We start from the raw sequence: 15,943 nt of genomic DNA, 5'->3' as shown, positions 1-15,943 counted from the left end.
ACATTAATAATTTATTCATTGTTTCCTTTTTGAGGTAAGGGCTCTACATAGCTTTGGCTGTCCTGGAACTCAGATCCTTCTGCTTCTGCTCCTAGAGTGCTGGGATTAAAGAATTTAATTATGCCAGGTGGTGCTGACTCATGCTTTTAATCCTAGCACTCAGGAGGCAGACGCAGGTCGATCTCTGTGAGTTTGAGGCCAGCCTGGTCTACAAAGTGAGTTCCAGGACAAGGCTCCAAAGCTACACAGAGAAACCCTGTCTCGAAAAAACAAAAATAGAAAAAAAAAGTGTATGGGGTATATAGGAGATCCTGTCCCAAAACAGTTGTGGCATCTGGCTGCCCATCTCTCCCTCTAAAGGCAGAGAGAGGACAGCTATGTTTACACTGGGTGTTCTATCCAGGCCAGTCAAGGCTACAAAGTGAAGCATTCTAGAGATCTTTAAAAACAGATTTAATTGTGTATTTGTGTGGGGGTATGTGCACGTAATTGTAGGTGCCTTTGGCGGCCAGAAGAGGGCGTCAAGTCCCCTGGAACTGGACTAAGGGATGTTTGGGAGCTGTCCAATGTCTGCACTGTGAGTCAATTTAGGTCCTCTGCAAGAGCTGCACGTGTTTTAACCTTGGAGCCATTTCTTCAGCCCAAGAGCTTGTATTTTATTCCTTAGTGTGGTCTTTGCTACGTTTGCTAAGTAACACAAGCTCTTGGGAGAAAGAAGCAATCTACCATTTTTCTTGTCATTGAAATTTATTACAGAGCTTTCCTCATGACAACACCTGAGAACCTGGCGAAAAAACCCAACCAAATAAAACTCTTTTCTTAGGGTATTAAGTAACACCGTATTTGGGTATTGAGTAGCTAGTTTCATGTGAAACTATGATATACCCATACCCGTTGTATGATTTTGGTCCCAAATACTTTCTGGGAAATGGGCAACTGTTACACATCCTAGTTTGGGAATCCTGCACTTCAAACCAAACCCACTTTCTTTGTGATTCTACCCAACTTGTAAAGGGATCCTTTGCTGCCGACACATACGTGGAATACCGGGATTTAATAAGTGAAGGGGTGACATTTGTAGTGTGCCTTACCCGAGTGTCAACCCCCAGCCCCATTTCACCCAGTAGGAAATAACTGAGACGATCTTTGCCACACTGCAGTTACAGCTAAGATACAATTAGTACATATAACTCTGCCAAAGGTACTATTAGGTGGTAGGGACGAGCCTGGGAAGCGAAGGCTGCATTTTTACAGCTCCCCTACTCCCCCCGGGTCCGCTTCGCCGCACTTCGGTCTCAACAAATGAAACTTCACGGTGCGGCCCCAGACTTGCATTCCTGGGCGACATTCCGAGGGTGGGAATCCACCAAGGACGCAGTGGCAGGGGGAACCCCGGCCGGACTTGGCGGGCAGCAACCGCGTGCGTGCGTGCGTGTGTGTGTGCTGAACCGGCGGCGCGCGGGGACAAGTCAGGCGACTCGGGGGTGGGGGGTGGGGAGGGAAGGGGCTCTCCCCGCCTCGCGGCTGCGTCCTGCGCCCCGCGCCCTGCCCCCAGCCTCTGCTGGTGCTAAACCCCGGAGAGCGGAGCGTGCACGCTGAGCCTCCTCGGCGGGCCCGGCCGCGGCGCTGGGCATGCTCAGTGGGCCGGACCCGGTAGCGCGGAGAGTAAGGACGCCTGGGCTTCCCGGGTTCAGGGCCCGACCCCGGGCCGTACGGGGGAGGGGGAGGGGCTAGCACCGATCGCCGCCACCTGGCCTGAGGCCGTCCGACCCCGGATGGCTCGGAGCCCGGCCCGCTTCCGCCGTTGAGCGCGCCGCACGGCGGGCGGAGGCGCGGGGCGGGGCCGGCGGGCGCGCGGCAGGAGGGAGGCCTGGCGGTGGGGGCGGGGCGGGTGGGGGGAGGGCGCGGAGTCACGGGGGTGGGGTCAGCGGGAGGCTCGGCAGGCCGCGCGCGGCGGGGCCGGGGGCGGCTCGCGGAAGCAGCCCTGTCAGGGCAGCGGCGGCGATTCCGCGGCTGCCGCGAGGCTCGGGCGAATCCACCGTGGGCCCCATCTTCCGGCGGCCGGCGGAGTTTGTGGTGATTGTTACCGCCGCCAGCCCCGGCTGCCATCTCCTCCTCTTCCTCCTCCTCCTCCTCCTCCTCCTGGGCCGGGCCGGTCCCCTCCCCGCGGCCGCCTCCTCCTGGGCTGGGCCCGCGGCGTCTCGTCCCCTCGCGGAGCCGCCGCCGCCGCTGCCGCCGCCGCCTCCTCCTCATTCATCCTCGTGCACCATAGGCGGCACAGGCACCAAGATGTCCAACCGAGTGGTCTGCCGGGAAGCCAGCCACGCCGGGAGCTGGTACACCGCCTCAGGTAGGGAGCCAGGCCGCCCGGCGGTCGAGCTGGGCAGCTGGGGCCCGGCGGGCGGGGACGCGGGCGGAGGGCGGCGAGCGCTGACCGCGTGCGGAGGGAACGGGCCGGGCCGTGTCGCCTCCCCCACCCGGCGCTCGGGCGGGCCGCCTGGCGCCCGCGGAGTTGGGCGAGTAGTTGCCGGCCGGGCCGGACCGCGACGAGCGCGGGCTGCTGGGCTCCCAGCCTCGCGGACGGCCGCTGCCGCGGGGAAGGACGAGCCGGCGCGGTCCCTGGGTTGGGGACTGGCCGAGAGGACCGAAGGCTTTGCCCTCACCTTCGGGGCACCCCGCGCCCCTGGAAGGAGTGACAAGCCGTACTTTTCTCCCCCACCGCATGTTGCCACGCTAGGTCTCGCTTGGAAGATCTGTCAGCCGAGGGCCTCTCGGGGATTTGTCGCTTTGTATGTGGAGGCTCGGGCAGAGGTGCTGCCAGGCAAGGGGCTCTGGGTGGCCTCCTAGCTCTTTTGTCAGTGTTTGCATTGTTACTGTCATCCAGGGGCAGCTGGAGATGGATCAGCACTTTTCCCGAGCAACCCTCTTCAGTACCCAGCGCTCAGCACCGAGTGCTGGACTACCTGTCCAGTTAGCTTAGATTTTGAGAGAATTCTCCCTAAGTCTTGGCTGCAGCCTCTTAACAACCACCAGGTGCAGTTCTTTAGGTAAGAAAGGCTAGGGCCGTTTCCCATTAGTACAACTCTAGTGACAAGGATTGCTTTTTGAGATTATTTTTAGGGGTCACATTTCTGGTATGGTAACAAAGAAAAGTTCCTCCATGATTCCTGCCGGTCTCTAGTCTAGCTAGGTTTATCAACAACCGGCTCTGAACTTTGTTTTCCTTTGCTAGTACTAGGGTTGGATAGCGACACGAGGTTTTTTTTTTTTTTTTTTTTTTTTTTGGAAAGTAGTTATTTGTCTTCTCTGAGACAGTTCGACCAGCTCCTGAAGTACATGCCCCCTTCTAAGACACAAAAGAATTATGGTTGAGTTTGGAACTGCTGCTAACAGGTAGCTGCAGTTTTTGCATTAAGTATGACCTTTTATGCCTACAGCGTGGTTCCCTTCGTGCTCCTGAAGTACTTCAGACACTTGGAATCAGTTCTCACAACCTGAAAATGTCAGTTAAGCTGTTCTTGTGTCAGTGTATGGGGAAACAGAGACATTTAGTGCTGCACCCAAGACTAGGCCAGTGGTGAAATAGGAATCAAGCAGGATTTCTGGCTCCTTCCCGAGTCTGTCCCTTTTAAATCCAGGCACTATTGGCTGGACCACGCCCTTAATCCCGGCACTGGGGAGGCAGAGGCGGGTGAATCTCTTGTGCATTCAAGGTCTACAAAGCTAGTTCCAGAACAGCCAAGGATACAGAGGAACCCTGTCTTGAAAAACAAAAACCAAACAAACAAAAAGAAAACAAAACAAACCCAAAAAACAAAAAAACATCCAAAACCAAATTAATATTATTCTTTATTAAACAGCAGGTTTATAAGTGTCATTGTCCACCCCACCCCCGCCCCCATGTTTTGGAGAATTAGTCACATTTTTTTATATCATGGCAATCTTTTGACATTTATTTAGTGTGTTTTTGTATACTTTCATTTGTTTTTTTCGGGACAGGGTTTCTCTGTGTAACATTCCTAGCTGCCCTGGAACTAGGTCTTGTAGACCAGGCTGGCCTTGAACTAACAGAGGTCCGTTTGCCTCAGCCTCTGCTAGTGCTGGTTAAGATTAAAGGCCTGGGCCACCACTGCCCAGCAGCTGTAGTTTTGTTTTTTGAGATAGGGTTTCTCTGTGTAGCCCTTGCTGAGCTCTGTTGACCAGACTGGCCTTGAACTCACAGAGATCTGCCTGCCTCTGCCTCCCAAGTTCTGGATCAAAGGCCTGCGCCACCCACTTTTCATTTGTTACAAATGTTGTAAACCTTTGTTGTAATTTACATTAGAATTTGGGCAAATATTCCAGAGAGAATTGTTTTAGATGCTAAACATGTATATTGGCAGTAAAATTGGACGCAGTTGACACTTGATTTTAGAATTCCTTAATGTTCAAACACAAGATGTAACCTTTAATCTGGTTCAAAAAAATCCTGACTATAGATACTTCCTTAAAAGTGTTTATAGGTAATTATATTCTTCCGTAAAATCTGGGTGGACTTCATATTACCTTACTGGAGTTCAGATGTATGACTTCTTGGAGTGTGTGAAACTTTTTTAACTTGTCTAATATTGAGGAAATTAAGGTAAAAACTTAAAGCAGTTTAGTTTTAGAAGCCCAATTTGTATCCTAAAAACAAATTGGTCTGATAACTTGTACCTGTAGTGTGAAGATAGTGTACCTATGTTGAACTAATGACCTACTATTGGGGAGTTTTTCTCACATTCTGCTATTGTTTCTCTGGTCAGCTAGTCCATAAAGAACTGAGGCATTTACTGGGTGGTGGTGGTGGTGTATGCCTTTAGTTCCAGCACTTGGGACGCAGATGGATCTCTGTGAGTTCCAGGATAGCCAAGGCTACTCAGAGAAACCTTGTCACAAAAAAAAAATAAAAAAAAATAAAAAAAATAAAAGAAACAAAAGAACTGAGGAAATATGTATTGATTGTCATTTTATGTCTTGTCTAGTATTCAGGTTGTACACATGTAATGGAAGAATATTCGTTTATTGATTCAGTTAACTAGCTATTTCAGAGAAAAGGTTGTACATTATTACTTATATTTATACCCATGTCTTTATCTTACTTACTTTTTGTTGTATGTTGTTCGATCCGTTGACTGAGGGTGGTGTAAACTGCTGCCTGCCCTCAATGAATTTAGAATTTATTTAAAAGATTATACTTTCAGGGATAATTTCTATAGTTCATTACTAGAATATATTTGAAGTAAATTATAGCTACAGAGCAGCGATTAAATATCTGTTAAATTGAGATAATGCATTTGGAAGTTTTGAGGAGGGTGGAGTCATGCAGGGGTAGGATTTTAATTGTGCTCTGAAAGAAGGATATTTAGTCAAGTTAGAAACAGGAGAAAAGAACACTGGGTTGGGAAACAACACATCTACAGAAGCAGGTAAATGTAGGTAGTCCAATTTAGTAAGAATGGTTTGGTTTGAATGCCTGGGATAGTAGATTGGAGCTGGAAATGCCAGTGACTGTTAGGCACTATCGGAATTGTATGTATTATGCAGGGAGCACCTATGGAGATTTTAGAGTAGGGTATTAATACAGTGCAAGTGTCATTTTAGGATAGCTAATCTCATAGGAAGGTTAATCCTCATTTCCTTACCAACAAGGATCAGCAAACTAACAATGGCTCACATCCCAAGTGCACTCTGTAAACCTTAAAAGAAAGTTCATTAGCTAAGTTTTTTTTAAACGATGTATTTTAATTATATTTAATTATCTTTGTGTCTGTGTAAGGCTATGTGCATGTGAGTGCAGGTGCCCTCTGAAGCTGGAGTGATTGAATCCCCACTGGAATTGGATGCTTTATTTTCTAAGTGGTTGCTTAAAAAGCAAAAAGAAGGCTAGGCGGTGGTAGTGCATGCTTTTAATCCCAGCAAGTGGGAGACAGAATCTCTGTGAGTTCGAGGCCAGCGTGGTCTACAGAGAGAGTTTCACGATAGGTTCCAAAAGCTACAGAAACCCTGTCTCGAAAAACCGAAAAAAAAAAAAAGGAGCTAGTTGTGCCAGAGGCGGTTGGATGGATCTCTGAGTTCTAGGCCAACCTGGTCTACATATTGAGTTCTTGGAAAGCCAGGACTGCACAGAGAGATCCTGTCTTAAACAAAAGTAAGATTGTACGTGGAGCATAAAGCTGAAATGTTTACTATTTGACCCTTTACAAAAAGAAAATCTGCTTACACTAGGGTAGGTTAATGGTTAGTGTGACTGGTGGTTTTTCAAGATAGGGTTTCTCAGTGTATCTTATCTCTGACTGTCCAGTAGACCTCACTGTTTTCTAATGCAGAGATCCACCTGCCTCTACCTCCAAAGTGCTAGGAGTAAAGGCCACAGTATTTTGTATATATAGTTTTTCTTCAGGTTAGCAATGGCTTTTCTTCCCCCTCATTTAAGACAAGGTCTCTATATCGTCATGGCTGTTCTGGAACTTGCTATGTAGACCAGGCTGTTCTGGAAACTCATAGAGATCTTCCTGCCTCTGCCTCTTGGAGTACTGGAATTTACTCCCATCTGGGTATAGCTGTTGTTTTATTGTTTTGTCTCTTATATTTTCTGTAGGGACAACTAACATTGCCTGCTAGCTAGACTTTTTTTTTCCAGCCTTATGTCTTTAATTCCACCTCTACATTGTTTCCTGTTTGATCATTTCTTTCCTGACCCATGTCTTCTGGATGAGGCTGAAGTAAGTCTTTTGATTATTATCTTCTTTCCCTGTCTTGACAGCTTCCCCCCATAGTGGTCCATCTTGGTGTTACTAAGCCTCAAGCAACATTTAGCAGCTGTTCATTGCTTCCTGAAATATAGCATGCTGTTTCTTAGCTCTGTGCCTTTTGCTCAGACTGCTCCTTGTGTGGAAATGCCCTTAACAGGATAGTTTCTACTCATCATTTAGGGGGTGTTTATACCTCCAAGAGAGAATCTGCTTTATGTTTTGCCTTTTTTGATGTTTGTGTCCCTGTAGCACCAAGAGTGTGTCTTTGTACTTTTATTATTTATATATATATAAGGTTATCACCCCTTAAAGCAAGGAAATTGCTTTAATTATACAAATAGCCTACCACAGTTTTTTTATTTCATTATTGTATTTTATTTAGTTTAGTTTGTTTGTTTTTTTCGAGCCAGGGTTTCTCTGTAGCTTTGGAGCCTGTCCTGGAACTAGTTTTAGTAGAGCAGGCTGGCCTTGAGTTTAGAGATCTGTCTGCCTCTACCTCACGAGTGCTGGGATTAAAGGCGTGCGCCATTACTGCCCAGTGCATTTTATTTAGTTTGTATACAGGTGCGTACATGTGTATAGGCATGCATGCCATGAAGGATGTAGGGAGGGAAGATGGCACCTTGTGGGAATTTATTTTTCTAGCACGTGTGTCCTGGGAACCAAACTCAAGTTGACAAAATTTGGATGCCTAGCCATGTCAGTGGCCTGAAGCACAGATTTTTGCATAGATTCTCAGCAAACCTTTACATAAATGAATGTTCATAGTGCTTGGTAGTTAACTAATAGAATATTTAGTGTTGATTGTCAGCTTGGCAGGATCTAGATTCACTGAAGAGACAAGCCTTTGGGCATGTCCTTGAAGGATTGTCTAGGTTGGGTTCCTTGAAGTGGGAAGACCCCACCCTAAATGTGGGCTGTGCCAGGCTGGTGCTGGGGGTCTGTACAACATGAAAAGGTGAGTGAGTGCTGAGTGCCTGTTTGTTGCTGTCTGCTTCCTGACTGGGGAATGCAATGTGAGCAGCTGCTGCCAGCACCTGGCTCTGATAAAGTGTCCCTACACCTGTGAGCTAAACTCAACCCTTCCTTTAGTTGCTTGTTGTCAGGTGTCTTGTCAGAGTAATGAGACAGTAACTAGTATAGTGGGTAAATTAGCAAGTAGTGAGTATTGACAGTAGATGTATTCATAGAGATACTGATGTTTCAATTCTAAAGATCAGTGAAAATGACATAGGACTGGCCAGGTGTTTTGAGCATAGTATAGGTGGTACCATTGGTGAACCCATTTAATGTTAAATATAAAATACAAATGATGGTTGGGCATGGTGTTGCACATTGGGAGGCAGAGGCAGATGGATTTCTGTGTTTGAGGCCAGCCTGGTCTACAGAGGGAGTTCAGAACAATTGGAGCTACATAGTGAGACCCTGTCTCAAACACCTTCCCAAAATGTATGACTTGTGAAGAAAAGAAGTGTATTGCTAGGTGAGCTTTCTCCAGACAGACACAGTCCTCTGATGTGCACCCAACACAGGAGTGATAGTTTACCCAACATTTGTGGAGTGTGTTTATCGAGTTTCTTTTCTTCAATATTTTTTCTTTCCTTTTTTCCTATTTTTTTTTTTTTTTTTTTTTTTTTTTTTTTGACTTGAAACTATTTCCTGCTAGGGAAACCCTCAGCAGCTGAGGCAGGCTGCTCAGGGCCCATTGCAGCAATCTGAAATACTCTCATCCCCCTTGCTTACACTGGCCCATCTGCTCTCTACTGTCACTGGCTGCTCTGATGAGTTTCTCATACTTTGACAAGGACTACCTGAGCTGGAAACAAGTGGGGTCACCTTACTGTTCTGCAGGTACCATTGACCTTGCTGGCTAGGGCCAGCTCAGGCAATGGGGCACACAGTGTTGTACTAGTGCAGCTCTAGGAGACATGGGAAGAGCATGGCCAACCCTTCCAGTCCATTCTAGTCTCTTGGCTCACAGCACTTTTCAGAACAACACATCCCACTTTGGGACATGACTACCTGCCAGAAAGCAGCTTCAAATCCAGCTTAGGACACTGCTTTCCCTAGTGGGTCCTTGTCCTCACTGTGTCCTGGGCATGGCAGAAACAGCCTAGTGGCAGTGCCAGTTGGTGTTCTTAGGAAGGGAAGGCCTTCACAGGACGGCAATGAGGATGCCACAAGGGTGAGGTCACAAGTCCAGGGAGAGAGGACAGGGAGGTTCTAAGTGGTCAGTGAGTCACAGGCAGACAGCCTCATTTCATCTCAACCTAAGCACTTCATCCCAAGTCCTGAGTCTGCTTCAGCCTAGAAGGCTTTGAGGGTGGGGATAAAGAGTTTGAGACCAAAAGAAGTGGCAGGGGCCTCCTTAGGAGCCTGGTGGGCTCGAACCATCTGAAAGCCCCCACAGGTTGAAGATTAGATTAAAGTCAGGATAATTCCCAGGAGAAGGACAAAAGGACAGCTAAGTCTTCATGAAGGCTCCAACACTGTTGAAATTCTTTTGCTCAACTTTGCAGTTGTGAGATAAACTTATTCTCATTCCTACATCATGTGAATATGACTTCTTTTATCCATTCTATTACTGATGGACATTTCAATTTTAAATATTTTTTTCTGCTCTGTATACTTTTATATTTGTTTTGGATGGATGTATTTATGATTTTTCCAGTTATCTAATTGAGAGAATTACTAGGGTATGGTGTATACATACTGTTTCAGTAGAACCTTCTGAAGCAAATTTGCATATCAATTCTGCATGAGAGTTTGTTGTTCTAGATTCTTGTATTTATGCTGTGTTGTGGAATAGAATATTTGTTTAAATATGTAAAGGTGTGTTGCATTTGCGTTACAGAATTGTTGAACTATATAGATATGTTGCATTTGTTTATGGTGTATTTGTTTAACTACAGAAAGATGTGTTACACTTGTTTCACCTTGCCTGCCTAAGGCACCTGATGGGCCAAATAAAAAGCTGAACTGCCAATAGCTAGGCAGAGGAGGGATAGGCAGCGTTGGTGGGCAGAGTGAAAAGGGGGGCCAGCCAGACTCCGAGGAAGCTGGAAAGCAGGATGGACAATGAGTAGATGAGGTAAAAGAGCCTCAGGACAGCACATAGATGGGTAGAGATGGGTTAATTTAAGCTAATAGAAGAGCTAGTTAGAAACAAACCTAAGCTAAGTCCAAGCTAATTTTTTTTCTTTTGGCATTTACCTTGAGTTGTAGAGTATCATAATTGTGTGTATTTTTGTAATGTTTTAATTTTATTATTTTAAGTTGTGTGTGCCTGCATGTGAATGCAGATGTCCATAGAGATATTGGATCTCTCTAGAGCTAGAGTTACAGATAGTTGTGATCTGCTTAATGTGGATGCTGGGACTTGAACTTGGGTTCTGTGAAGGAGTGGATAGAATGCTCTTATAAACTCTGAGCCAGCTCTCTAGCCCCAACATTATATTAAAAAAAAATTTGTTTGTATATGTGTCTAGTGTGTATACATATGTCTTTGGGTTCAGGTCTGTGTGTGGTGTGTTTATAGAGGCCAGAAGAAGGCACTGAGTGCCCTTCCCTGTCAATCTCTACCTGTTTTCTTTGAGGCAGGATCAGTCCTTGAACCCCAGGGGGCTTTCCCAGCTAGGCTGGCAGCCAACAAGCCCAGCAGTCTTACTGTCCCTACCCTCCTTGCAGCGGGAGTTAAGTGCATCACATGAAACCCCACTTGTTTTGTGGATGCTGGGATCAGAATTTCAGTTCTGATTAGGTAGCAAGTGCTCTTAATTGCTGAGCTGCAACTCCAGTTCCTAAAATACCTTTTTTTTTGTTGGTTGGATTTTTAGTTTTTTGAGACAGGGTCTCACTTGGTAGGCTAGACTAGCCTTGAAGTGACTATGTAGGCCACTTGTCTTGACTTCTAATGTTAGTATTATACAACCATGACTGACTTAGATATTTTGATGTGTGAAAAAAATTTAAGAGTTTCTTAAATGTTTTTTCTTTGAAAAGACAAATATTCTTTTCCCCCCTTCAGAGACAGGGTTTCTCTGTGTAACATCTCTTACTATCCTAGAACTTGGTTTCTTAGACCAGGCTGGCCCAGAGATGTGCCTGCCTCTGCCTCCTAAGTGTGGGTCTGTGTGCCCCCACCTGGCTAAATTTTCAGTTTTTTAAAAAATATTTATTTATCATGTATACAGTATTCTGTCTGCATGTATTACTACAGGTCAGAAGAGGGCACCATATCTCATTTACAGATGGTTGTGAACCACCATGTGGTTGCTGGGAATTGAATTCAGAACCTCTAGAAGAACAGCCAATGCTCTTAACCGCTGAGACATCTCTTCATCTCCTTCAGATGTTCAGTTTTAAAGTGACTTTTTAAAAATAAGTTTCTCTCTCTCGACAGTTTCTATGTGTAGCTCTGGAAACTCACTCTATAGGTCAGGCTGGCCTTGAATTTAGAGATCTGCCTGCCTCTGCCTCCCAGTGCTGGGATTAAAGGTGTGTGCCACTACCTCCCAGCAGGCAATCTTTATTCTTATTTTATGTGTATAGGTGTTTTGTCTGCATTGTGTGTCCAGGGCTCACAGAACTTGAAAGAGGGCATTGGATTCCCTGAAACTGAAACTGGAGTTACAGATAGTTAGTTATAAGTCCCCATGTGGGTGCTGGGAATCAGGCCGTTGAGCCATCTTTCCATCCATAGTGAACTCTTTATGTATTTATTTTTTCTTTAATTTTGTCCTATTATTTCACCTTAGAGAAGAGCAGGCAAGTAAGACTTATAATAACAGACTGCTGTTGTTGCTTGGCTATTGCAGTTCTTTCTCTTTCTCCTTCTTATCCCTCTGCATGCAGGTTTTAAGTGAACACAGTCATTTCTATCTCAGTGGTATAGTTCCTCGTCATCTGCTTCTGTGGTGTTGTCTGTTTGAAGAAGACACGAATGACAACAAAATAAAATAAAAATGTCATTGAGGGTTTGGAGAGAGGGATTGATGGTTAAGCACATTTGCTGCTTTTCCAGAGGACCTGGATCTGAGTCATAGCACCTTTATGATGGTACATAACCATTTGTAACTTTAGTTCTTGGGGATCCAATGTTGTCTTCTGGTCTCCGTGGCCACCAGGCATGCACATGGTTTGTGTAGATATACATATAAGCAAAATACCCATACTCATTTAAAAAAAAAGTAAAAAAATGTCCTGGGCCTGGAGAGATGGCTCAGTGGTTAAGAGTACTCGCTGCTCTTGTAGAGAACCTTGGTTTGGTTTCTGGCATCCATGTGGCAGATTACAACTGTCTATAACTGTAGTTCAGGGATCTGACACCTTCTAGCCTCTGCAGGCATCAGGCACATACACTCATACACATAAAATAAAAAATGAATCTTTAGAAGTCTTCATGGGGCTGGGAAGATGGTTCAGTAGCTTTTCTTTTTCCTTTCTCAACACAGGGTTTCTCTGTGTAGCCCTGCCTACCAGGGCTAAAGGTGTACTCCACTATCGAAGGCCAGCATCACATGCTCTTCTTGAAGAGGACAGAGTTCCTATATTGGGTGGTTCACAACTGCCTGCCTCTCCAATTCCAGGAGTGTACTTAAACTCACACAGGCGCGCACGTGCACACACACATACACACACTAAAATAAATCCTGGAACTGGAGAGATAGTTAAGTGGTGAAGAATGTGTACTGCTCTCTCAGAGGACCAGATTTGGATTCCCAACACCCACAACCACCTGTAACTCTAGGTCCAGAGGATTCAACTCCTGACCTTCATGGGAAAATTAAAAATAATGAAATAATTCTTAAGACACCCTTCATTAGATGTCTCACAGGCATGCCACATGTATATGTGTATAATCTGTAACCTACAACATTATTCTACCAAGTTGCTATTATATCCATTTATAGATATGACTCAGAGAGAGATTGAGTAACCTGTTTAAGGTGTAACAAGTAAGTGGAAGAGCCGGTTTGACTATAAAAATAAATTTATTGTTAGGGCCAGAGAGCTTTGGTGAGCTAGGTGCCCCTGACACAGAAATTTCTCTGTTTCATTTAAAATATTTCTACAGTATATTGTGGGCACCTAACTTGGACTTGTATATCATTTATAGCTTATAAAACATGCTTGTATGTTAAAAACTTTAGCTAATAATAATCTTATTATTAGGTCTATGACAGTTGATACAGCCAGGCTTTGATCACTCCTGGCCTGCCATTTTATAGCTGAGAAACAGGACTTGTAAGAGATGTCATTTTATGAGTCACACTTCTAGAAAAATATGAGCTTAGAAGTTTGAACTATTTGGAATCAGTAAGCATCTTTACTTATTTTATTTCTTCTTCTTCTTTTTCTTTTTCTTCTTCTTCTTCTTCTTCTTCTTCTTCTTCTTCTTCTTCTTCCTCCTCCTCCTCCTCCTCCTCCTCCTCCTCCTCCTCTTTCTCCTCCTCCTCCTTCTTTTTTTTTTTTTTTTCCCAAGACAGGGTTTTTCTGTGTTGCTCTGGCTGTCCTGGAACTCTGTTGATTAGACTGGCCTTGAACTCACAGAGATCCACTGGGATCAAAGGCATGCACCAGCACTGCCTGCTAGTAGGCTAGTAAGCATCTTTATCATTGTAAAGTAAATGTTTTTTAAAAATAATTTTTATAATTGTAAAATAAATACCTTGAATTACAAAATACCAAAAATGAGAGAAAATAAGAAAGCATACCATACTTGGGGTCAGGTAACAACTGGTTCTCTCCTTTCACTCTGTGTTCTGAGGATTGAACTCTGGTCGTCAGGTTCGGCAGCAAGCACCTTTACCACTTGAGCCATGTTTTTAATTTTCCAACTCCCACAATTCCAACTCATTTAGCCAAGACTAATCTTCAATTGATTGTGTGACTGAGGATGACTTTGAACTTCTGATCCTCCCATGTCTACCATCACCGTGTGGTACAAGGACTTCTAACTAGTTAGGACCACGGGCAGGTTGGGTTCTGACACCATGACCCAGAACAGAGAGAGTAACCCTTTTAAAGCAAAAGCCACAGGCGTGTGTGTGTGTGTGGGTCAGGGGCGATAGAAGAATTTTTAAAATTTGAGTTTAAATCTTGGGTGATGGTACATATCACAATTTGTAAATTCCTGGAATTTATATTTTACAATTAGTAAATTTGTAAATTAATAAATTTGTGATAGCAGGGTGTTTGTATGAACTTAATGGGGGCTTGCTTACACAAGTCTGTGGTTCTCTTAACCCCACTAGGGTCTTGTCTTAATTTTTAACAAACTGTTTTTATAACTGCAGAGAATATGGACAAGAGTCATACAAGAGAAGAAGTGGAGTAGGTGGCTAGTGTCTTTGACTAGATGTGAACTTCACAATTAATGTATTTAACTTTTAAAAAAAATATTGATGAAGGAGTTAATTTCAGGCCTGCCCGCTGTTCCTTCTATAGTATATAACTGAAATGTTTACCAGAATTTTTTAAAATATACTTTATACTACATTTGAATAAATTTTAAAAGTGAAAAAAAATAAATCAGATACTATTTTGCTTTTGTTTTGTTGAGACAGAGTTTCTCTGTGTAACATTCCTGGCTATCCTGGAACTTGCTCTGTAGACCAGGCTGGCCTCAAACTCACAGCAATTCCCCCCTACCTCTGCCTCCTGAGTGCTGGGATAAAAGGCGTGCGCTACCACTGCCCAGCTCCAGGTAATATTTTCTTAAAATCACATTAAAATTTACCAAGATGCACAGTCATCTGTGCTGTGATCTCAGCTTACCTTTGTGATTTTTGTATTCTACACTTTTTCTTCTTTTGTGCTGTTTTAGCCATTCTGGCCTCCCAGCCATTTCCTGATATGTTAAGCTTATTCTTGTTTTAGGGCTTTTGCTTGTACTTCAGAAGATTGACTAATTCTGACTGATGATCAAGGCAAGGAAATTTTTATTGATTCCTGTATTTTGTTACAGTTTGAAGGAAAAGTAGGAAGGAATGTTAAGAATCAGTGTTTTGAGAAACAGTAGGACTTGAGATTCCTTTTGCTTCAAAAATTTATGGTCAAATAAATTTAGGAAACTTTGCATCTGTTTTTTTCTCTTGGTTCCTGATAGCGTGCAATAGACTCATTTATGGTTTATTATAGTTTCTGTGAGCTTCCATAGTCTTTTGGAAATATTGTATCTTTAATTGTGTGATTGGATGCTCACTAGTTGTAATTAGATAAAGTTGGATTGTAACATCTGTGTTGATTTTCTTTTTTACAATTTCTAAATATTCCTAAAGCCCTGTTGAAAATTTTAAGTCCCCACCCCTTTGGTTTCACTCATTGATTGTTTCATTTTGTCTTTTTCCTGAAAGTACAAGCCTCCTATCCCTTAGGTGTGCTGCACCACTGCATAGCTTCTGAGATCAGTGGGAGTGGGTGTGCTCAGGGTGGTGTGACCTGTTACCAGACCAGCTTTCTTATGGTTAATGCTTACACAGTTAATCTAGGTTTCTTCTGTTGTTGTGATAAAACACTTTGACCAGAAGCAGCTTAAGAGAAGAGAAAAAAGGGTTTATTCGACTTGTATTTCCAGTGCACTATTGAAGCAAGGGCAGGAACTCATGAAGTAACCTGAAGTAAACCATGGATAAATGCTGCTTGCTGGTTTATTCTCTGTGGTCTCACAGGTTCATGTTTAGGTAGTTTTCGTCTTCAGCCCAGGACCCCTTACCTTGACTTTATTTCATCTCACATTTGCAGGTAACTGTCTTGACTGTGTGGAGTCAGGCCAGGGACTGAGGCATGAACTAAAGCAGACATGAGGGATGCTGCTTACTGGTTTGTATTCCATGGCCTCCTCAGCTTGCTTGTTTTTAGAACCACCGACCAGGAGTGGCATGATCCATCATGATCTGTACCCTCCTGTATCAATTGGTAATCAAGACAGTCCCCCGCAGATATGCCCATAGGCCGGTTTGAACTAGACAATCCCTCAGTTGAAGCATCTCCTTTCAGATGACTCCTGGCTGTCAAGTTGACAGTTAAAGCAAGCTGGAACAATTGTAGGAGTATGTGAATACGCTTAAACTAAACAGTATGGCCAAACAGTATTGCAATTAATATAGTTTCTGTGTGATTATTTTGGGTCTGGGCAGCTGGGAAATGAACAAGCAGCCTCCGCCAAC

At 44.2% G+C, this 15,943-nt stretch overlaps 1 protein-coding gene across 4 annotated transcripts in view; it reads left to right on the top strand.

Moving 5' to 3' along the window:
• Window positions 1-1,547: 1,547 nt before the first annotated feature.
• The window catches only part of Memo1 (mediator of cell motility 1), an 86,145-nt gene continuing 71,749 nt past the window's right edge, over window positions 1,548-15,943 (top strand). For 2 of the 4 annotated variants that reach the window (XM_041631070.1, XM_041631069.1), the window contains exon 1: window positions 1,937-2,350. In XM_041631070.1, the coding sequence (XP_041487004.1) occupies window positions 2,290-2,350 (61 nt within the window). In that variant the 5' untranslated portion in view covers window positions 1,937-2,289. Of the gene's footprint in view, window positions 1,666-1,936; window positions 2,351-15,943 lie in introns of those variants that run through there. The other 2 variants (XM_041631067.1, XM_041631068.1) reach the window with 2 other exon arrangements.

This window comes from Microtus oregoni, unplaced genomic scaffold (genome assembly GCF_018167655.1).
Source record: "Microtus oregoni isolate MIOR12 unplaced genomic scaffold, Mior012 000036F_ref0000092, whole genome shotgun sequence".
Taxonomy (NCBI): Eukaryota; Metazoa; Chordata; class Mammalia; order Rodentia; family Cricetidae; genus Microtus; species Microtus oregoni.
This window is presented reverse-complemented; position numbering and strand designations above follow the sequence as displayed.